At 34.5% G+C, this 24,293-nt stretch overlaps 2 protein-coding genes across 2 annotated transcripts in view; both read left to right on the top strand.

Annotated features, from left to right (window-relative positions):
• LOC117114775 (SCO-spondin-like) overlaps positions 1-9,008 on the top strand; it is a 35,517-nt gene extending 26,509 nt beyond the window's left edge. The window contains exons 22-30 of the mRNA XM_033258466.1: positions 476-588; positions 2,480-2,737; positions 3,492-3,793; positions 3,925-4,081; positions 5,817-6,057; positions 7,748-7,809; positions 8,072-8,250; positions 8,811-8,906; positions 8,994-9,008. Of these exons, the coding sequence (XP_033114357.1) occupies positions 476-588; positions 2,480-2,737; positions 3,492-3,793; positions 3,925-4,081; positions 5,817-6,057; positions 7,748-7,809; positions 8,072-8,250; positions 8,811-8,906; positions 8,994-9,008 (1,423 nt within the window). The remainder of the gene's footprint in view (positions 1-475; positions 589-2,479; positions 2,738-3,491; positions 3,794-3,924; positions 4,082-5,816; positions 6,058-7,747; positions 7,810-8,071; positions 8,251-8,810; positions 8,907-8,993) is intronic.
• Positions 9,009-9,280: 272 nt separating this feature from the next.
• Positions 9,281-24,293, top strand: part of LOC117114763 — an 88,437-nt gene continuing 73,424 nt past the window's right edge. The window contains exons 1-14 of the mRNA XM_033258457.1: positions 9,281-9,291; positions 9,973-10,034; positions 10,297-10,475; positions 11,031-11,126; positions 12,130-12,187; positions 12,964-13,011; positions 13,788-13,963; positions 15,946-16,044; positions 18,156-18,213; positions 19,157-19,201; positions 19,575-19,903; positions 21,432-21,582; positions 22,257-22,331; positions 23,335-23,621. Of these exons, the coding sequence (XP_033114348.1) occupies positions 9,281-9,291; positions 9,973-10,034; positions 10,297-10,475; positions 11,031-11,126; positions 12,130-12,187; positions 12,964-13,011; positions 13,788-13,963; positions 15,946-16,044; positions 18,156-18,213; positions 19,157-19,201; positions 19,575-19,903; positions 21,432-21,582; positions 22,257-22,331; positions 23,335-23,621 (1,674 nt within the window). The remainder of the gene's footprint in view (positions 9,292-9,972; positions 10,035-10,296; positions 10,476-11,030; positions 11,127-12,129; positions 12,188-12,963; positions 13,012-13,787; positions 13,964-15,945; positions 16,045-18,155; positions 18,214-19,156; positions 19,202-19,574; positions 19,904-21,431; positions 21,583-22,256; positions 22,332-23,334; positions 23,622-24,293) is intronic.

Raw genomic sequence — 24,293 nt, 5'->3', positions numbered from 1 at the left:
ATATGTGTATAAGAGACAGGTGTAGTAGTTTAAGACCACAGCCATGTCATCTGGGAACCATACTCCCATGGTGGTGTGTTGACTGTAATTCCTCCTCACCCCCTTCACAACAATTTCTGAATTGTAATTATAGGATTTGGTCCAGAGTACATAGATCATAGCAACATGCAATACTGGATCATTGTAATATGAATATTTTTACTTAATAATCGTATTTATAATAGAATATAAGTTGTATTACATATTTTGATATTGTAATTTGTGTATGAAGCAAAGAAATTCCCAAAACGGGATTAATAAAGTTTTCATCTATATTATTTAATTATTGATTTGTTATGTGTGAATACTGTAGGTTACTTGTTTCATTAGTGGTGGACGATAATCTCATTGTAAATGACCTGTAAGTAGAGTGGGCTGGTTTACCATGAATAACTTGACATTTTAAAAACCCATTTTGTTTTTCCTTCATTTACAGCTTCTGTTCGAACCGAGAATGGGTATGTGAGGAAAATGATTGCCCGCAGACAGCTCGTGTCTATGGTGGTCCTCATTATATGACCTTTGATGGGAAAATGTATAACTTCCATGGTATGAAGCATGCATATTTAAGCTTTCTTCTCATTTTAAACTGGGTGTCATTAAAATGTAGACCATACACCCAAAACAAAAACCGCCATAACTGTCTGGCTTATCTTGATTATCTCAAAAAGGCACATTGGCATTGGATCATCGGATTAACTTTGACCAATACAATGGTAAAGCTATATTGGTCAAGTCGTACTGCTGTTCGCTCTTAATTTAAATATGAAGCCGGTGTTAAGATAGTATGATTTTGCACATACTGTACATGGTCAGTCTGATCGTTGATACAATGGGTAGTTTGTGGTGCACGACATTAGCCTTAACTTCAACGTTAATACCGAACATGCAACGCGATACCTCTGCCCATTTTGTAAACAAATTGAAATGCGCAAACCCGTAACTAACGTACATCGAGCATGTAAAATCCTTGCAACATAAGATGAATAAATTATGACGTCATCCGTTAACGTTAATGAAAACTACCTATTCGGTGGAATATTCAGCAATGTATGTATTTAGCATGCATTCAGCAAGATTAAACTAAGTCCTGTTGTTTGCATTGGACTTTTCTTCTCAGAAAAAACAGCCTGATTATTCTTTCTGGGTAATGTTATAAAATTGCTGTATTTGGAGAATATTACACAGGTTGCTTGTACTGGATTTTTTTTGTGTTAAAGTGACCAGATACATGGTTAGTTTGACCAAAATGAATCCAATTTAAACACAGCTGTAAGATATAAAATCTCAATTTACAAGGTTATAGATTATTTATTCGCCAGCATTTACAAGGGTAGCCCATCCAGTGTGAGCTGATTATAAAGGGCCATCATAAAAAATAAATGTGCTAAATACAAATACAGTGCACCCTCCAAATTGTGACACCTCTAATTCCAAGACCCCTCTAATTTGAGACCACTCTTTCAAAGAACCAAATAATAATATTCAATCTATACTAAAGCTGACCCTCTATGTGGAGAATGAACCTTGAGACCACCCCATGTTTTCAGGTCCCAAAGGTGGTCTGGAATTCCCGGGAGTCTCCCGGAAATTGGTATGGTCTCCCCCACTCCCACAAACAAGCAAAAATCTCCCGGAAATTCACTTATCTCCCGCAAATTCTGTAAAAAACAAATCTTTTTGTTTTATTTACTGTAGGCCTAAACTTTGGTTGCCGATTATTTTTGGCAGGCTGACAGTGCCATTTCTGGGCTTTAATTAAAAGTGCCTATTCTAAAAAAATGATATCACCTCAGCCCCAATCATGGTAGGCCTGAGATGGGTGTGGCCTTTCGTATGTTACCTACACCTTTTCCTCATAGAATATGTAGTGCCCCGAACATCATTAAACGAATCTCCTGGGATTGGGTTCTTCCAACTTGGGATCCTTGGTCTGGAATTGGAGAACAAACTTTATGTAAAAGTCTTCTTTTGAAATAGAATACAAGAAAAGTAAAATTGTGATATAATTGCAGTGCACCCTCCATGTTGAGACCCCCCCCCCTAATCCTGAGACCTGTATAATTCTTGACCACTTTTTTAAAGGACCAAATAACAATCTTCAATCTATTAACTTATGTAGCTAACTATTTGGAGACCAGACCCCAAGGCCATCCCAAATTTTCAGGTCTTAAAGGTGATCTAAAAATTGGAAAGCAAACTCTGTATAGAAACAGTCATTATAAAGTGTCAAAATTGAGCAAATAACATTTTTCAAATAACATTTTTTTTTCCAGACCTGCTTTCTAAAGACATTTCCACAGGCGCAATTTGGCTTTTTATACTTATCTGTTAAATATTCACTACCCAAATAAAATCAATCATTTTTGACAGACATTGTATTAAAATCAAATTTGAAAATATTTTGTATGTTTAATTTTGTTTCATATTTTCTTAACAGGTGACTGTGGATATGTGTTCTGTGAGGATGCCTGTGGTAGGCCTGGTGGCGGAACGTTCAGTGTAACTCTTGAAAATGTTCCATGTGGTGTTACAGGTTTTACTTGTGCCAGGACCATCAAAATTGTGTACCAAGGAACAGTGACATACTTGACAAGAGGCCAGGATACTCCTGATATTCAATTAAATGGCTCCCCTGTTGGAACTGTTGATTGCTATCAAGTCGGGCGTCATTGGATTTTCAACACTGTGGATCAACGTAAGACTTTCAATAGATGATTGAAACGGTGTTTAATTTCATGTCAACTGTTTTTCTGTTCACCTTTTCTTAAAGAGCTCTCACATAAGGTTGGCACATGGCCAGTAGGGGAAATTAGGTGTTTATAATTTTAAAGATGAAGATTGTTTAAATCAGGCTTAAAGTTAGTTTTAATGTCAAATTGTAAATGTTCAACTATCGTGAAAAAATATGTGAGAAAGCTAAAAATAGACTGATTTAGCGACCATGGAACTTGTGTGGCCATGTGGTGTATTGTTGGGAGAACATATAACGCTATCAGTGTAAAACAGAGGAATCGGATGCGTGGTAATGCCCACAATGGCCGCTGATGGTGTGAGAATTAAATAGCAAGGAACAGCAATAACATTTTTGAAGATAGTATTCACACTAATTTTAGCATTCTCCATGCATTTTAGGCTAAGTCATTTAAACGTTTGTGAAACTTAAGAGACAGACACCATAATATTGTGTTCCACTTGCTGTAGGCAGATTGAAGTCTCTTGCATACCTAATCTGGCCACATATATGCAGGGGCTAGTCCTCACAATTCTTGGAAAATCTAGATACTTTGGGCCATAAATTTTTAAAGCCTTACAAGACAATATTCCCTATGTTCAATCTCCGCAAAAACTTGGAATAGTTTATTGGCATTCCAAACAACATTATTTCACATCAGTCAGCTTGCTGTCACCATATTATTGAGCATTAACATTGAGTACCTTTTGATTTATAGGAATAATGGTCAGATGGGATGGAGGAACCTCTGTTGGACTCACCCTTGACCCATCGTATCGGGGTGTTACCTGTGGTCTGTGTGGAAATTATGACGGTGACCAGACCAATGACTTTACTACAAGATCAGGCCAGGTTGAGTCGAGGGCTACCCTTTTCGGAGATAGTTGGCGGACCCGCACAAGCTGTCCTCCCGCTCAGGAAGTATTTCATCCATGTGACGTGAACCCTAGACGTCGTGCGTGGGCTGAGTACTCTTGCTCACTTATTAAGCAGGCTGTGTTTGCTCCCTGTCATGATGTGGTATGTATTTCATCAGTGTCATTGTTTATTTCTATTAATTTCATCAAAGATCCCTCTAAAATCGGATTATTTCTATTATCTGCCTTCTATTTTGTGAATATTTACATGGTTCCATTTACCATAATTAATAGGTTAATCCAGAATTTTACTATGAGAGTTGCGTAATGGATGCCTGTGCTTGTGACACTGGAGGTGATTGTGAATGTATGTGTACTGCTATTGCCGAGTATGCCGCTATTTGCCTCTCAAAGCATGTAACTGTTGAATGGCGATCAGATGGGGTTTGTGGTAAGTATCTGTGGCCTAGTTCAGACTAGGTGGATAAACCCGGCTCAACTCACCAGGTTTATCCACCTGCCACTCTGACCAAGGTGGCTTATTTCAAGCTGCGCTGTGTTCCTATAGTAACTAGGCCTGGCGCGCCACCGTGTTTAACTTTTCTAAGCTGGACTTTAATCGTTGCGGGGCTGTCTTGCATTGACTTCGGGTGACGAAATGACCAATCAGCATTCAATTACGGTACATACGCCGTGAGCGAGCGTACGTTTCGTGAGCAATGTTTTGAAACACGTTTCCTAGTTACGGTTCATTATTATGCAAATTCTCGTCTGGCTAAAACCGCTAGTCTGGCAAAAGTTAAGCTGGGCTTAACGTTGAGCCGGACTTAAATCAAGCCTGGCTTATCTCCAAGTCTGAACGTAGCCTAAATAACTGTGACATGTTCCCTCGAATTAAAAGTGACAAAATATTAAAATATTATTTAATACAAATATATTCTACAACTAATTAGCCTTAAAATGATATAAAACCTATTGGATTTTAAATTTTTATTTTGTTAATGATCCATTGAAAGCATCGGTAGTAGCACTGGTGACAGCTTCAGACGTTTGTAGTGTGCATGTAAAATTTATGACGTTTGCACATTACTGCTTGGACAGCGAAAGATTCAAAATGTTTTTAGCAACAATCTAAACATGCATATGTTAACAAAATGTTAGCCTTTTAGTTTTCAGTTGTTTAAGTTTTTTCAGATGATCAATAGTCTTTGGAAATAATATAGTCAGATCAAAATATAAAAATGGATATATTTTGACCTGAGAACTTGGTTATTGATTTTCTCCCAATGTTTACCTTGTCCAGCTTACAAAATGCTCTAATTTTACAATACAATGTGCATTAGCTTGTACGCCACATCATAGTCGTGAAATAGGCTGTAGGGTGTTGAGAATAGCTCGGCTTGTCAGGAATATCTACGTAGTGTAACAAGCATACAATAAATAAATTATTTAATTTACTTGCAAACATTGAAACAAATTTTACCGAAGCTCATATAGTGAAAGAGTACCATATGGAACATCAGTGCTTAAAAGAACACTAAAGAGAAAAAACCAAAAATAATTGTAAAAATGTACTTCACCATAAGGCGAGAACCCACCGCCCGCCAATAATGATGATTTTGAATGAAAATACAGTTTTATTTTTGGCCAATTATCGCCACTGCCACCACGAAAAAATAGAAATTTCAGAAAAAAAAAAATGTTTTTTCTTTATTGTTATTAGGCCCAAATAATAAAACTCCAAAAATAAGATATGTATACAGTATTTCTTCCTAATTGTATAAATTTAAAGCATTTAACCATCCCATGACTACACTGTTTACATTCACCAGTAAAATTTTATTTTAATTTTCTTTCTTCTCTGTCTGGATGTTTTTGGCAAACCTCTTTGCTAAATAAAAAACCTAAATTATTTTTACTTTTTTTCCACCCTCCTTTGACAATTTAAAAAAAGAATAAGTTCGTGAAACAAGGTGTAAAAATAGTCTCGCTTAAAGGGGAAAATACTAATATTATATTAGCTGCATATTATATATTATTATATATATTATATAATCATACTTAGAGATCTACTGCTATGTTGAGGTTCGTTGTGTAAAACAGGTTATTACACACTCCTGATATCTTATACTGTTTCAATATGGTTAATAAATAAATAAATGATACATTAATGTCACTTATTTCAGGTATTCAGTGTATAAATAGTATGCACTACAACCCATCTGGAAGTACTTGCCCAGATACGTGCTATAATCCAGATGATCTCCGTATATGTTCAGCCTGGAATTCAACAGTGGAATGTTGTTCATGCCCACAAGGAAGCATTCTCCACGAGGGTCAGTGCATAGCCCCACAGATGTGCCCTTGTATAGATAATGGGGAATCTTATTCTTCAGGATCTGTTGCCATAATACATTGTCAGCAATGGTGAGTGCATTGTATACTGATCTACACTGATTTAGAATAGATTACAAATGAAAAAAGCTGTCCTCTTATTTGGATCTCTAGGTCTGCAGTTCAGTTCTCATCGCTCCCTCTCCTTGTGTTTCAGCTGGAGGGCTGAAACACAAGTTACAATAGTGCACCATCTTTCGGATGAGACGTTTAAGCCGTTGGTCCCGTGTGCATATATGACTCATGTGCACGTTAAAGAATGCAGTACACTCTTCGGAAAAGAGTAGGGGATTGTCTCCCGGTGTACTTCCCAATCACCACCAGAAGGACCGCACTGGAAATAAGTCTTCTTCTAGATTTTGTGTGCTATCCTTGGTGTTTACACTAAATTAAATCCATACAACTATGTGCTATTTTATTGGTGGGCTACCCGCTGTTTGGATGTGTGTTGAAATAATATAACATGTGCAATAGTAATAGTATGTAGTTATCATAGCATTTGTCTCACCAAGAAACGAGACGCATTGTTCGTGTAATCATATTAAGATATTCACTAAAATAGGCCAATGTCAAAATTTCTACAAAATTTTTATTTGATACTTGTATCCTGGGGAGCTCACTTGCATACCAACCAAACAGGGGGGTGCCCAATTCAAGACATGAGACACTTGCGCTGCCTATTTTACTGAAAATTCTTTGGACTTGAACTACCATTTACCTAAATCGCACTGTGTTCTAAAAGACGACAGGAAAAAACCACTCAATAGTGCCAGAGAGGGCGCAATATTGACTGGTTCCCAATAGCAAAAAGTGTTCCGTCCAGTCGCGATCTTGTGGCTGTACCAAATGTAGGCTTAGCAAGGGGCTTACCACACAGTCTAGCTTGAAATTCCCCCTAAAATTTATAACCCCCCCCCCCCGGTTATACCCCACACTTGTGCTACAAAGTTTTGGCAATTATACCCCATAAATGCTGCAACTCCCCCATATTTCCCACATTTGTGCTACCAAGTCCTAAAAAAATATACCCCGTAAATGCAACACCTCCCCGTATAGAAATATTTAAGCTTGAGCCCCCCCTCCCCGGACTTGTATTTTATGATTGTTTACTTTTTAAGTGAATTGTTTTACTAAAACAGTGTTCTCTGCACATATTCTGTAATTCTACTCCTATTATTTGTACAGGTTCGTTTATCTTTGAGGCCGATTTTTTTAAAATGTGGTTGTCATACACCTAAATTTTAAATACTCACATCTCTGGATCTACTTATCCTAGGGAAGTCATGTAAAAACCAAATTAAAGCTTATAATGTGATCTACCCAAATATAATATTAACTGGTTTTTTTTTTTTTAATTTTCTAACGATAAGACTCATTTTCTGGTGAGACCTCACATTTGTGTGTGTGTGTTTTTTGGGTGTATACAAACTCAAAAAAATGTTTTCATAGTGCCAAAATTATATAACCATTATATAAATTGAGCTTTGTCGGTCTAAAGTCAGGCACTCACTGTGCATGACGCATGGCGAACGCAATGCGAAGACGCGTGCACAACGGATCATTGTTCAGACTGCCACGGACACTCAGCAGACAGTGGTGCGTCGTCTAACGCTCACAGGAAGCTGAGTTGGATTCAATGGTCATACAACGCAATGAATGCCCATCTTAACCTTTCCCACGGTATGCTGTATATAACTTTCTTACGTTGTTGATTAATTTTCAGTCAGTGCAGCATAGGAGGACACTGGGAGTGTACAGGTGACCCATGCGCGACAACAGTCGGTCGTAAGTATCACAACATTTTTTTTTAAAAGATTTCTCACCTTTATTATGAATTATTTTGACATTGATTAGGAATTCACCAGCCTAATCACCAATTGATAACGATTATTTTTACATATTTTTTAATATGGAAAAAACTAAATGTGTTATTTCAGCAAGTACGACAGCAACTGATTAGTAATTTACCAGCCAGTCACCAATTGATAATGATAATGTTTAAATATTTTTTTGATATTCCAAATAACTAAAAAATGTTTTATTCCAGCGAGTACAACAGCAACGCTGGAGCCCCCACCATGTTCCTGTCCAGATGGATATTACAATTGTGCTGACTGCTCTATGTGTATTCTTGAGGGTAATGTATGCGATGGGGAGCGTAACTGCGGTGATGGTTCAGATGAACAAGGATGCCCATGTACAGACGCGACTGGTGTTGAATATCGAGTAAGTGCAATATACAAATGTTAAATATTAGTATAACTTCAGATTTTAGGGAATTGTAAGTATGATCTTCCAGTTCCAGTGTTTTTCATGTAAATTGAATTTTTATTTCATGCTGAATATTATTAACTGTTGTATATTCAAATTGATATCCTTTTTTTTTTTGGTAAGGGACCCCTGTAAGTCAGCATTGCTCTTTAGGCTCACCCTTGTTAAATAAAGTTGAATAAATAAATGGGCAATAGTGTATCAGGTGCTTTAGTGAAACATTATCTTTCTTAGCTCAAGTTATAGTTTGCTTGTGTTTCAATGCTCTGCTTTTTTTGTATAAAGATTGTCATAACACTTGTAAATTTACTGAATTATAACTACTATTATTGTTATTGTAATTATTAATGCTGTTATTTATCATTACTATTGTTGTTGTTATTAACATCTCCCTCGTTAATGTTTATTATATTCTGTATTTGATAAACTTTTTAGTGTTTTAAGGATGTTAACAGTAGATATTATGTATACTACTCCTGTATATTATATATTTTTTTATTTTCAATATTACCTAGGATGGAGCAATGTACTGGCCAACTGAGTGCAAGTACTGTCGCTGTGATAATGGTGTTAACGTCTGCGAGAAGCAGTGTAATGTATCCTGTTCAGCGGTAATTATTTTCTTCGTGGCTTTTTCGTAAAAAATGTGATAACCATTCGTTAGTATTGTGATAAATTATGTCAATTTTGCTTTTAAGTTGCCGGTAGGATAGACTATGTTGACTTTCACCTACAACCACACGCAAATGCATGTGATTATAGGTAGAGCTATTTTCAACTACATTCACCCACTTCACTCTGCACCACTTTAAAAAAAAAACACACAGCTCTTTCTTTTCTTTCTTTCTTGCTTTGCTTTTTCCTCACACAAAATAACATTCACATAAATAGTATTTCATAATTATATAATACCACTGTAACTTGGCATTAAATGTGCATTAACTTTGCCAAACAGAAACAAATTGTAATGTAAACTTTTAATGAGATGTTGACTTGGTATAACTGTCAACTCCTTACTTGATACTAAATACACTTGAACGTTTTAAATTTATTCTTGACAAAAAATGTACATGCGAAGTACAGGTGTTGAAATACAAAAAAGTTATGTGAATAGTCAAATTCATTAAAAAAAATTATGTGAATACTCAAATATATTAGAAGAAGTTATTGGTTTTTAGCATCACATGTTTAAATATAAAGATGCATTACAAATTGCCTGTCTCTTATACACATCTAGATGTGTATAAGAGACAGGACCAAATTAAAGCTTATAATGTGATCTACCCAAATATAATATTAACTTTTAAATTTTCTAACGATAAGACTCATTTTCTGGTGAGACCTCACATTTGTGTGTGTGTGTGTTTTTGGGTGTATACAAACTCAAAAAAATGTTTTCATAGTGCCAAAATTATATAACCATTATATAAATTGAGCTTTGTCTGTCTAAAGTCAGGCACTCACTGCGCATGACGCATGGCGAACGCAATGCGAAGACGCATGCACAACAGATCATTGTTCAGACTGCCACCGACACTCAGCAGACGGCGGTGCCTCGTCTAACGCTCGCAGGAAACTGAGTTGGATTCAATGGTCATACAACACAATGAATGCCCATCTTAACCTTTCCCACAGTATGCTGTATATAACTTTCTTACGCTGTTGATTAATTTTCAGTCAGTGCAGCATAGGAGGACACTGGGAGTGTACAGGTGACCCATGCGCGACAACAGTCGGTCGTAAGTATCACAACACTTTTTTTTTAAAGATTTCTCACCTTTATTATGAATTATTTTGACATTGATTAGGAATTCACCAGCCTAATCACGAATTGATAATGATTATGTTTACATATTTTTTAATATGGAAAAAACTAAATGTGTTATTTCAGCAAGTACGACAGCAACTGATTAGTAATTTACCAGCCAGTCACCAATTGATAATGATAATGTTTAAATATTTTTTTGATATGGCAAATAACTAAAAAATGTTTTTTTTCAGCGAGTACAACAGCAACGCTGGAGCCCCCGCCATGTTCCTGTCCAGATGGATATTACAATTGTGCTGACTGCTCTATGTGTATTCTTGAGGGTAATGTATGCGATGGTGAGCGTAACTGCGGTGATGGTTCAGATGAACAGGGGTGCCCATGTACAGACGCGACTGGTGTTGAATATCGAGTAAGTGCAATATACAAATGTTAAATATTAGTATAACTTCAAATTTTAGGTAATTGTAAGTATGATGTTCCAGTTCCAGTGTTTTTCATGTAAATTGAATTTTTATTTCATGCTGAATATTATTAACTGTTGTATATTCAAATTGATATCCTTTTTTTTTTTGGTAAGGGGCCCCTGTAAGTCAGCATTGCTCTTTAGGCTCACCCTTGTTAAATAAAGTTGAATAAATAAATGGGCAATAGTGTATCAGGAGCTTTAGTGAAACATTATTTTTCTTAGCTCAAGTTATAGTTTGCTTGTGTTTCAATGCTCTGCTTTTTTTGTATAAAGATTGTCACAACACTTGTAAATTTACTGAATTATAACTGCTATTATTGTTATTGTAATTATTAATGCTGTTATTTATCATTACTATTATTGTTGTTATTAACATCTCCCTCGTTAATGTTTATTATATTCTGTATTTGATAAACTTTTTAGTGTTTTAAGGATGTTAACAGTAGATATTATGTATACTACTCCTGTATATTATATATTTTTTTAAATATTACCTAGGATGGAGCAATGTACTGGCCAACTGAGTGCAAGTACTGTCGCTGTGATAATGGTGTTAACGTCTGCGAGAAGCAGTGTAATGTATCCTGTTCAGCGGTAATTATTTTCTTCGTGGCCTTTTCGTAAAAAATGTGATAACCATTCGTTAGTATTGTGATAAATTATGTCAATTTTGCTTTTAAGTTGCCGGTAGGATAGTCTCGTGTTGACTTTCACCTACAACCACACGCAAATGCATGTGATTAGGTAGAGCTATTTTCAACCACATTCACCCACTTCACTCTGCACCACTTTAAAAAAAAACACACAGCTCTTTCTTTTCTTTCTTTCTTGCTTAGGCTTTTTCCTCACACAAAATAACATTCACATAAATAATATTTCATAATTATATAATGCCACAGTAACTTCAAAAAATGTGCATTAACTTTGCCAAACAGAAACAAATTGTAATGTAAACTTTTATTGAGATGTTGGTATAACTGTCAACTCCTTACTTGATACTAACACTTGAACGTTTTAAATTTATTCTTGACAAAAAATGTACATGCTAAGTATAGGTGTCGAAATACAAAAAAATTATGTGAATAGTCAAATTCATTAAAAAAAATTATGTGAATACTCAAATATATTAGAAGAAGTTATTGGTTTTTAGCATCACATGTTTAAATATAAAGATGCATTACAAATTGCTTTCCAAAAAATTGAAGTAAGTATGTATGAAACACTTGCGTTTACTGTAATTGCACCAATTTAAATATTCATCATATAGCTAGTGTATCTGCCTACCATTTACAGTAGGACAATAGGCTGGCCTTTCAATGGTCACCAAATCCACACTCGATGATGATGCATCACCTGAATTTAATTATCTTGTCCTTAGGTCATACCTGACACTCCCTAATTTCATTTAGATCTGTACATTCGTTTTTGAGATATTTTGAACACACCCACACCGACACATTACACAACTGAATACATATATCTCCTGGCAGAGATAATAATAATATTACTCTTTTTGCATAGCGCAAGACTCATGTAGTCATATACTACAACAGTATTTCACTGACCTGCTTGACAGTTATGTATTTTACTTTTTCAGAATCTAGCTCTGAATATGTTTGAAAATGATCCTGATAGATGTTGTGCATGTACACAGAGTAAGTAGCCCTATTTTTCATACTTAATAAATTATAAATAATAATAGTCATTCTTGAATACTTATCTGGATAAACAGATATATATATATATAATTATATGCAAAGTTTTTCTTTCTAGAAACTATTAATCTTTCTCTGTTTTGAGCCCTGCTCTCACTATCAAGTTAAGACAATTAGATAGTATGCTATTTCTCACAGTTTATTCATTGATCTTTTGTTCTTTTAATATTGTTTATTAAGATTGCTTATTTTGGCAGACTAGTAGTATGCTTCGTACTCCATTCTTTGTTGTTGTAGTACCGCCCCCATTATTTCAGTTGTATATTATAGTTGTTTCTTATCCGATTTGTACAGTCTCCTGATGAAGTCCCCTGTGTGGACAAAAGCTAGAGAACAAAGTCTATATTGTTAGTCTCAAAAGTGTTGCTGTCATTTACTTTATATTGTATATTATACTGTATCAGACTAAACGCGGCTATGCTTTTTATTCATCATGTTGACAATTTGATGGCTAAATAATTGTCCAAATTCCTAGAAAATTTCTGGATATTTTGAATAGCGCCATCAATCTGTTGCATGCTTAGCTGTTTTGATATTTCAACTTTGTTATAATGTACTCATAACCATTACAAGCAAAACATTAAGTGCTATTAAATTTTTCATTTACTACTGCAATTTGAGGCATTGAAATGGATACCTAATTAAGACCCCTAGAAAGTATGTTTTACTTCTATGTGTGTGTGGTGTCTAAGAATATTGTATGTTATATTTTCTAGTTTCAACTACTGTTGTAACAGTGATTACTACACAGACAACTCCAATCTGTAAGTATATAAAGAATTTTTTTTAATGGAAAACGGTCTTACTCCTCATGTCTTGTCAAAATGTGTTCCTGTTCTAATTTAACTTGACTATGAGGTGCCAAATGTACTTTCATTATTTAACCAATTCCAACAAGACCATCACCAACACTACCAAAGACGACTTCTTGCACCTCCAGCTTGACAAATCCATAGAACACTTATTTACTACACCACCTATTCTTGCCAACCGCCAGCCACCCAATTTGAAATCCCTTCTCACTTCCTCCCGCATCACCACTAAACCTCCTTCATATGGCAATATGAAATGTAGTAAGGCTCGCTGTCAAATATGCACACATATTATCACTAACGACACAATCACACTCCCAGTCACTAACCACAAAATTCACCCTCCTCAACTCACATGTGACTGTACTAACGTGATTTACATCATAATGTGTAATGCATGTGATCATGGCACCTACATCGGTGAAACCGGTGCTTCTTTTAGAGGTAGATTTCGTTTGAGATATGTACTCATACTGTCGCCAACAACTTTAAATCTCTGAACGATCGCCGCATTTCCGAACTCAAACTTATACTTAAACACAAAACCCACACCTTAGGCCTCTATAAAGATATAGACTTTCCCAGTGATTTCAACTTCCCATACAATTAATTCTCACCATCTCTATTCTGTTCACAATTGACATCTGATATATGCTTTACCTATTAACACCATACCATTATTTTTATACAGATTATGTATATATAATTTTTCTTTGTTTTACTTTTAGCATGCACTGCTTGTCACTGTGTCCAGAACTGCGATGGTTCAAGTAACTGTCATCAAGTGAACCCATGCGTTGAAGGCTGTGCTCATACATGTCCTGATGGCTATGTTTGGCAAGGAGAGTATTGTGTTCGAATGGCTGTTGGTTGTGCCTGTATCTACAATGATATCCACTATGAAGTATGTATTCTAAAATGTTATTATTGAAAGCAAGTAATATAGCTGCAAATCATACACTTAATAGAAATTATTATGCAATGGCAAGATTATTACCCTCTCAAGGAGGTTATATTTTCATTTGACTTTGTGGTGTGCTTGTGTGTGTTTGTATGGTCTGTTTGTATGTCTGTCTGTATTGTGTTAGCAACCTCCTGCATACAGTTTTAGATGTACATGTATAAGATTTTCACAGATGATTTCTGATATTGAATGGAAAGTTCCTTTATATTTTGGTTACGATCCGGAGTGGGGTGTGGAGGTGGGGGACCATATAAAGAAAAACACCCCACACTAGGTATCTCAAAAAACTGATAAACTGATCTAAATGAAAATTACTTGAAGAGTTTACCAAGTTACAAATAAGAAGTGATTAAATTTGATGACGATTCAGATTTGGGTGTGGATTTGGTGGGTCATTTAAAATTCCCAGACCTCAATATCTCAAAAACTCATCAATGGTTCTTTTTGGAATGGCTTGCATGGTTCAAGGAAGAAATAATTAAATTTTGGTGACTATCCAAAGTAGGCTGTGGATATGAGTAACCAGATCCAGGAATATAAACAAAAATGATAAATGCATCTGAAAACCTTTCTGTAATGGTTTGTCATGGCCAAGGAAAAAATATGGAATTTTGTCGATGTTCCTGAGTAGAGTCTGCAGGTGGAGACCCTTAAAATTGAATGTCCCAAACCTAAATATCTTAAAAACTGATCAATGGATCCAAATTAAATTTTCTAGAATGGTTTGTTATGGTCAGTGATTGAAGGCTCTCAATGACTACCTGATCACACATAACTAAAAACGTATTTTTGTCTAGTGGTTATGACGTTTGCTTTGTAAGCGACAGGTCAAATCCTGGTGGAGGTTCAAAGGAAAAGATGCATGTGAATTTTTATACAGGGAGGAAGTATGATGCGGGTGGAGGTATACACTTTTGGAGTGTGCTCTAGTTAATTATTTATTATTATTTTTGACCAAGCATTTCTAAATTGAGATCAAAGTGCTGTACATTTAAATCTCTTTTTTACAGAGATGAAAGTCCAATGAAAAAAAATCAATCAATAAACCTTGAACTGTTCCATTCAACGAGGCAGAGCCTCGTTGAATGGAACAGTCAATCTTTCAACGAATGAAAATATTCTTCCCACTGTACAAATACTGTACAGAACATTCATTACTTATTTTATAAAACACCTAAATAGATACTTTGTCATTTGATCATCTTCCAAGCAAGTGTCCCAGACTAAAATACTGTAGTAAGGCCTGTCGCCTCCCCGGGGAATAGGGCTAGGTTATAGGCCCTTCCTGGCCACTGACCGCGGTCCAACATTTCACCCCACCCACTGGCCGCGGGCCCATCAGCTCGAATCGGTTTGGCCTAGGCCTGTCCTGGCCTATCGTCTGTGCAAAATGTAGGGCTAAGCCTAGGCTAGGAATCCGTCGGCGCATTTCAGAAAGTAAGGGCCGAATTCCGCTAAGACAAGTGCAGCAAGAAGTAGGCTTATAAGTGACGTAACGTCATTTCATGGATTTAACATTCCGGAAAAGTCAATCTGCATCTTATTAACTAATCAAAAGATTATGTTAGGTTGAAGTCATTTCGTATCCATAGGCAAAATGCAATGGACAATATGGGTGGAAGAACAATGCATGGTGGAAACAAATTTTCATGATGAGTGCTGAAATGGGAAAAATAACTAATGTCACGTGGTACAAAATCAACCAATCAAATGACTGGGAACTATTTAGGTGTGTTATAATAGAGTATTTCATCTTGTTGCTGGTACTGTGGTTTACATGGGATTTGGCTGGTGCCGCCACTGCAAGTCACTTATATAATGAAAATGTTAAATTAATTATGTTGGTCTGTATGGTGGAAATGATTTGGTAAACATGAAAACGACTTGACTCTTATATTTTGATATTTTTAAAATCTTTGTAGAATGGAACATCATGGGATGCTGGTGAATGCCGACGATGTACCTGTGTCAACTTTGAGTCCAACTGTGTCCCACAATGCAACATTGGCAGTTGCGCACTGGTGAGTTAGAACGTTTGAACCGGTTAAAAGGCATAAATTATTCAACTGCCTCTACTTTAAAGTATTCACATTTCAAAATTATAAATTAAAAACATATAGTAAAAATATACTTTTATATGGCCATCACACAAATACTAAGTAAAAGTATTATACAAATATTTACTGGGTTGAGGGGCATGGTTCAATTTATGGCCCAAGGTGATCTGGAGGCTGTACTTTGTCCTGAGACCAAGTTAAGTGACGTAGTACAGCCTCCAGATACCAAGGGTTTTAATTTGAACTATGACCCAATTAAAATCCCAGTAAATATTTGTTTAGTATATCACTACATAGATTCCCTGTTCTTGAGTTGTGAAGAGGCTTAGAACTTCGCTAGGACTTTATCAAGGCCTGCATTTAATAAAACACTTGGTAAATCACAGTTTGTGGCTTGAAGAACTCACTAACACTTCTCATGTTCATCAACCAGTTTAAATCTGGAACACTCTGCAATTGATATTCCTAGCCTACGAATAAGCAGTGTCCAGCAGAGCAATTGTCAGCTTCCAGGTCATCAAATTAGGTCAGATTTGATTAAATTAGTAGAAGCACGCCCTCAATAATAGGTTAGCATAATCTACTGTACATTACTACATACCATGAAATTTTAGAGAGGGTAAAAGGAAAAGCTAGGCTAGGCTAGGAGGGCATGGCTGGAACTATTGCCCAGCCAAACCAATCAAATGCTGGGAATCTATATAGTCGGTATATAATTTTGTATAATATGCTGCAGCATTTCTATGATTTTGGAAGCTGCAGTGTTGTGCATAATTGATAGAGATGCTTATTCAAGGGCAGAGGTTAATTATTACAAATTTTTGTGTTTTTAAAATGGTTCTGTGTGTTATAAAATAATGATTCTAAATAATTAAGAAATCTGTTATTTAATAATATGTTGATGATATGAATCATCAAGGCACATTGGATAATATGTACTTTTGATTAATACCACACCACTTATATAGAATATATTTCTGATTGGATTTATTTGGTGTAAACACCAAGGATAACCCACGAAAGTCTGAAGATGACTTATTTCCAGTGAGGTCCTTCTGGTGGTGCTTGGACAGTACACCGGGAGACAATCCCCTACTCTTTTCTGAAGAGTATACTGCATTCTTTAAAGTGCACATGGGCCATAATGCACACAGGACCAACAGCTTAAAAGACTCATCTGACAGTCGGTGCACTATCGTAACTTGCATTTAGCCCTTCAGCTGAAATACAGTGGAGAGGCAGCGATGGGAATTGAACTGGGGACCTAGAGATCTCCACGGTTTAGTGCACACACAGTGGATAACACCAGTTTAGCCGACTGAGCTGAGGCGAGACTTTTTTTATTCCTTGTTTCGCGTACTTATTTTTTTAAAGATCATCGGAGGAAGCCAGAATAAAAATAGAAATAAAATTTTGTTTTCTTATTTAGCAAATAGTTTTGCCAAAAACATGCAGATGGAGGATGCAATAAAAAGTAAAATTTAATTTTTGAATGTGAAATGGTATGGTTAGATGCTTCAAATTTATATAATTAGGAAGAAATATACATATTTTTGAAAATTTCAAGGCAGCGGAGAGTGTAAAAAAAATTTTAAACATTTTTTTTTTTTTCTGAAATTTCCATTTTTCGTGGCGGCGTGTGCGCTAATCGGCCAAAAATAAAGTTTTAATTTTATTCGAAATCGTCAATTTTCATCAATATCTGTGTTAGGCGGGTTCGCTCAACAAGGTATAAAAAAAGTCTCATCTGAGCTGCTCTCATCAAGAGCAGCTTTTTATTAGGAGAAGTGCTTATTTGATTATTTACTTACATTCACACTGGCTGTGATCCTCATTATTAAATTAGCAGTCTGGTAAACTGTCAAGCATGCCTTTTTATTTATTGGAGTATGTAAATATGGCCAAATGAAGAAAAGGTTGTGGCCATTCATCATTCTCCTTTATTTTTAAAAAGACATATTCAAGAAACCTGTTTTTTATTATATTAATATCAATAAGTGGTTTTCATATGTGTAAGTGTTTCTCAAGGTTGGTAAGATATTTTTAAATTCTCACTTTTTTGTATCTGTTGACAGGGTGAAGAGCTTATTGATGATACAGGTGCCGGAGAATGCTGCTACTGTCGCCCTGCCAGTAAGTTGACATTGCTGAATATTAACATTGTTTGAAAATGCTCAATATCCGAAAATGTAGCCTGTCTCATAAACTGCATTCACATTGTATCCAGAACGAAATTAGGACAGTGTTTCTGAAGTGTTGAAAAACCAGCGTCCCTATTCTTACACACTGATTCGGTTCAGTAATCATTCCTATCCAGAAATTTGGATTTGGTCTGAATGCAGCTTTATAGACTGATATTCCCAGTAAACCAAGCAAATGTCAGATGATATGAGCTGAAGTTGATGATGATAAAGATGATGTGTATAATCTACATCATTATCTACCAATATATAGCAAATATAGATGTACAGTAAATACAAAACTAAGTATTTGTTGAAATATAAAGCTGGGCATCGCTGCGTCGTTTGATGGTTGTATGACATTCGCACGACAAGTCTAACTTCGCTCCATGTGAGCGCTAGACCACATAACGCCGTCTGCCGATTGTTGGTAGTCGTCCACAGATTGTTGGTAGTCGTCCAAACAGATCTTCATTACAAAAAATGATTCGTTGCGCGCGTGTCGTTGCATTGTGTTCTCCATAAAATCACATCGGCCGTCGGCTGCAGTGTGTGCCCGGCTTAAGATTCCCTATGCTGTGTCCACAATATCAAATTTTATTTGACAAAAAAACTGTTGTATTCCTATATATAGTCATGCTGTGCCTATATTTAGGCATATCACATGTTTTTGTCAAATAAAATTTGATAGTCTGTATAGGGCTTAGTTTTAAATATATGCCTTTGTATGAGAAACAGCTAAATGGCAGTCATTAATATATACATTGACTTTACCTAAACCAAGCCCTCTCCTCATATAGCGTCTTTAAACATTTATTGAGTTATCTTCCATGTGATTCACGTCAAGATGCCTATATCCAAAGATATGTTTGCTAATATATATTCTTCTCTTGCAGCAACAACGATACAAACAACTACAATCAGTACAGCAACAACAGAACGTATGTAAAACCTTCTTTATGCTCTATTTTGTTTTCAAATGCAGGCCATTTTGTAAAACAGCTTTTTTGCAATTTGAAAACTTTTTGAAAGTGCACACTCTAGGGATTTTATTGGGTGTGTAGAGAATAATCTTCATTTAGGTGCTTTTACACTGAAAAATCTTCTGAAATCTCAGCTTATTCAGTATAAATAATATTTCACTAATCATTTAATTCAAACCAAACTCCTACTTATCAATTCTCAGAGCAATGTCATACTGTGGGGAGGCTATGCATTTCTAGTTTTCCTTTATTTACAGTTTATAGGGATTATGCAATGCATTATATAGAATTTCCAGCCATTATCATTTTTAAAATAACATTTGATTATTAGGTGTTTGTGATGCTGCTATGGGTATGGCCAGTCGTAGAATTCTTCCTAGTCAGCTCCACTATTCATCTCGAGAAGAAGGCACAAGCGATCCAAATGGAGTTGGCCGCATCGGTGGCAACGCATGGATACCGAGTGGAAACTCAAACTCAGAACATATCGAAGTAACTTTCCGTTCTCCACAAGAAATCTCCGGTCTGGCCATTCAAGGTGGATCCAACATAGAACAAGGCCGTGTGACGCAGTTCCAGATTAGGTACTCACAAGACCCAGAGCGTAATGAGTATACCAATTACCAAGAGGTCACTGGTACACAAGAAATGATTGACAAGGTTACTTTATCAAATATATGCTACTATTTTTATTACTATGTCCATCATTATTGCTGTTGTTATAGTAATATGTGAGTGTTCCCACAAAACCTAGAAAAAGTTAACGTTTGAAGAAAATTAATAGTTTAGTTATGATATCTGAAATTTAATAATAATAATAATAATAATACTAATGATAATAATAATAAATAATAATAAATAAATAATAAATAATAAAAATAATAATAAATAAATAATAATTAATAAATATTAAATAATAACTAATAAATAATGATAATTATAATAATAATAATAAATAATAAACATAATATTATAATAATAATAACACATAATAATAACAGATATTATTCTCCTGAAGACGGTTGAAGCAAGTCAACCGAAACGTCGAGATATTCTCAACCAACAACAACAGTTCTTTTCAGAACTATCTACGTGGTGTACCGCAAGCATTATTTATATATTATACTTCGTCATCAAACCTTCAAACAATAAATAATAAATAATAATAATAATAATTTTAATCAATTTTTTAGTTTTTAGTATTCCTCTGTATACTATTTTCTTGAGAATGCACCAATCTTCATTAAGTGCCACTGATTCTAAGGCTGTCTCTTATACACATCTAGATGTGTATAAGAGACAGATATTACTCCTAACTAACTGATAGGGTGAAAAATCCTTTGTCTATATTTCTTATATATAATATAAATCAAGACTGTATTTACCAATAATAATATGTATAATAATAATATGATGTTGATGATGATAATATAAATTAATTTGTTTTGATCATTCTTTATTGATTCATATAAAATATACTGAAGAAACTTTTACAAAGACCATGACACAGCCTGAATTAACAGGCTTACGCAGGCAAAATATAAAAAATAATAAACAAACACGAAACAGAAACATTACAGTTAAACATTAAAATTCAATTTATTAAAAAATGATTATTGAAAATTTAGATTTAACAATTTTATTTTCAAATTAATTATTCAAAATTTAGACTTTTCAGTTTAACCAATTATTCTCAGTTCCAAGCACAACCTCATTTATCAGTGGCATTAATCTATGGCACTATAGCGCAAAATTTAGATTTTACAATTTTATTTACAAGATTAATTATTCCAAATTTAGATTTTACATTTTTCTTTACAAGTTAATTATTCAAAATTTAGATTTTGCAATTTTATTTACATGATTAATTATTTAAAATTTAGATTTTACAAATTTAGTTTACCATTATTTTCTATTACAAGCACGACCTCATCATCATTTATCATTATTATTATTATTATTATTATTATTATTATTATTATTATTATAACAATGTTAATTATATTTTAATAGTTAGTATTAACACCAATTTTTATGAAACACTTGTTGCAAGTGAAAAGTGTTTGTTTTAAAGTAAGTAGTACTACTATATTTTAAATAATAAGAAGAATAATATTTATATTAATAAGAATAATAGTACCAATTATTATATGTAATGTTTTTATTTTATTAATTATTATATTTACAGGTGTTCACTGTTGTCTATACCGATGACAATAATGATCCATTCAGAATATACTTGTCTGAGCCTCTTTTGAATATTTATGCCATTGTTATTGTGCCTGTCAATTGGGATACAAGAATCTACTTGAAGATGGAATTATATGGCTGTGGGGAATGTAAGTATCTACCTGTATATAAAGTTTTATGGTCCAAATTAATGTGAATTGCATGATAATGTCATATCACATTCATATATGTGCATGATGATGTCATATTACATCCATATATGGGCATGATAATGTCATATCATACACACATATATGGGCAAGTCACAAGGTTTTGTCACATAACATTTGATAGCGTGGACAGCTTTATATGATGGTGTAAATACATTCATATTCGACAAAATTCTTCACGGCATTATTGTGCACTGTGACGAAGTCCCAAGCGTCACGGTACCGTGACGCTTCAAGGGCCTAGGGAGAACACTGTTATATATATATAGAGCAAGAGCTCTTGAAATATTTGTGGAATACATTATGTACATATCCTGGAATGTTAACTGGATTCATTTTGATTAATTTTATATTATACTAAAATCATAATAATTTGCATATATTGTGTTTTCATGTGGGTTTCAAAGAATTGCTACTGTGTATCTCTTGGATGAATTGCTCAGGCGTTACAGACATGCAAGAATTGAGCTCTGGCCATACTATCAAATTTTCTGTGACAAAGATTTGTCACAGAATAGTTGATGGTATGGACAGATCTCTATGGGTGTTTCATTATTAATGAGGCCCAGTCTATTAAATGTTTTTTAATGAAATGATAATTATTATAATTTCAGTTATTCCCTCAACCCGTGTTCCTACAACGCAGTCCACTACAACTTCAACTACTACTCAATCAACAACACTTGAAGGTAATTGGTTAATTCATTTTTTATTCAAATATATAATGAGTAATAAGCAGGCCTGGGGGGAAAATAAAACTTGTGCCTCCAATCATGATAATTAACTTGCCTCCAGCATTAAATGGTTTGGAGCGAGGAAGGTGATTTGCGCAATGTCTCCGACTGCCAGTCACACAGTCATGCACTTTCTCCAGCCCTGAAACTAATAAAATGTTATATAATAAAACATTATATAGTTTGAGATCTGTGTTACAGAGTATCTTTCATTTATAAACCTTTATATTTTATTATGTAATTAATTTTTTTCTCGCTCTCTTTCTAATTACTTATTAACTATGTGTATTAACTAAATTTTTGTGCAGTTTATTGCCAATTGATCTGTGTTCTCAATTTTAATCAATTTTTTAGTTTTTAGTATTCCTCTGTATACTATTTTCTTGAGAATGCACCAATCTTCATTAAGTGCCACTGATTCTAAGGTGTATGTTCAAATAAATATTATTATTACTATTACTATTATTATTATTATTATTATTATTATTATTATTATTATTATTACTATATTATTATAAAATGTCAATTACTAAGGTGAAAAAGAAACATTATGATCCAAGGAGCAGAAGCAAATTTTTGACGACAGCCATTTTGAAATTCACAATATCGGCTAGGTTACAAACAGGAGGATAGTAAATTTGGATTCATGGACCATGTTGTACTGGTACAGGTCTTTGTAACCATGATACTGGATCACCTATGGTGGCTATATGAATGGTATACAATTAGCTCTTATAGACACTACATGTTAATGCAAAAAAAGTACATTGACAATTATAATAGCTTGTGTCTTGTATGAACTGCTATTTTTTGCGAGTTTTACTGGAGGTACTTTTGGGGCCTTTTTAAAACTTTACATTTCTTTTAACTAGGTGTATTTTTAGTATACTTTTAGTATCTTCTATGCAATAAAATCAAACTTCAGCTATTAAATGCAAATAACATTTTTGTTCTTCAGTATGTGATTATCCACTGGGTATGGAGAATGGAGAGATTCCAGACAGTAGTATAAGCTACTCAACAACAAGCCTTACCTCTGGAGAGGGGTCTGGAAGATTCAATGGAAGAGACTGGGAGCCAACTGCTGATGATGGTGACCAGTACATTGAGGTGGAATTTTCTGGACCTACAGTGATCACTTCCTTTGATTTTCAGAGGTCACCTGATCCTGAAAGCCCTTACATAACAGAATTCAGAATAGAGTACATTACAGAGGAGGGTGGTAACTACGTTGATGATGACACTGTAAGTACTTCTTAATTTTTTTTCTATATCTCAGATTCAAATTTATATAAGTATATTCAGTTTCTAATAATAGTAGAAAATAATGAAAACCACTGAACCCCTTAAGCCTTAATTTGAATCTTCATCGCATAGATTAAAAGGAAGGCCAATTTACACAGAGCGTGGTATAGTAGGAGGCAACCAGAGTCCTGACCCCCTCTCATATTAATCAAAGTTTTACAAAAATATCCTGATTATAGTAATAAATGATTGGTAATTTAAAAAATATATATAATATATGAAATGTAAGTCGCTCTCCTTTTATTATAATTAACAGAGCTCACCCAGTAACTGAGTGACCCTTGCCTCAGACCCGTGTCATCTAGAAATCTCAAATGTTGTGTGTACAGAAATGATCAAAATTGAAATAAAAAACATTTTGTTACAGTCATGGTAACTCTCCAGTTACCTGTATCGAGGTAGCAAATGATAACACTGTAATTAAACTAAACTAAAACTCAAAATGTTTAATTAACGGTCCATTTGTACTTTTGTTTATGGTTTTATTTTCTTCTCTATGTTGTTAAGCGCATTGAGGTTGTGACAACACGAGGCGCTATATAAATCCAGAATTATTATTATTATAATTATTATTATTTATTACAGTATTATTTGGTATAAATAATCAGAGAA

This window comes from Anneissia japonica, unplaced genomic scaffold (genome assembly GCF_011630105.1).
Source record: "Anneissia japonica isolate Jap-2015-1 unplaced genomic scaffold, ASM1163010v1 scaffold199_len4679917_cov187, whole genome shotgun sequence".
NCBI classification, from domain to species: Eukaryota; Metazoa; Echinodermata; class Crinoidea; order Comatulida; family Comatulidae; genus Anneissia; species Anneissia japonica.
The sequence above is the reverse complement of the archived record's forward strand: the minus strand, read 5'-3'. Positions and strand labels throughout refer to the sequence as shown.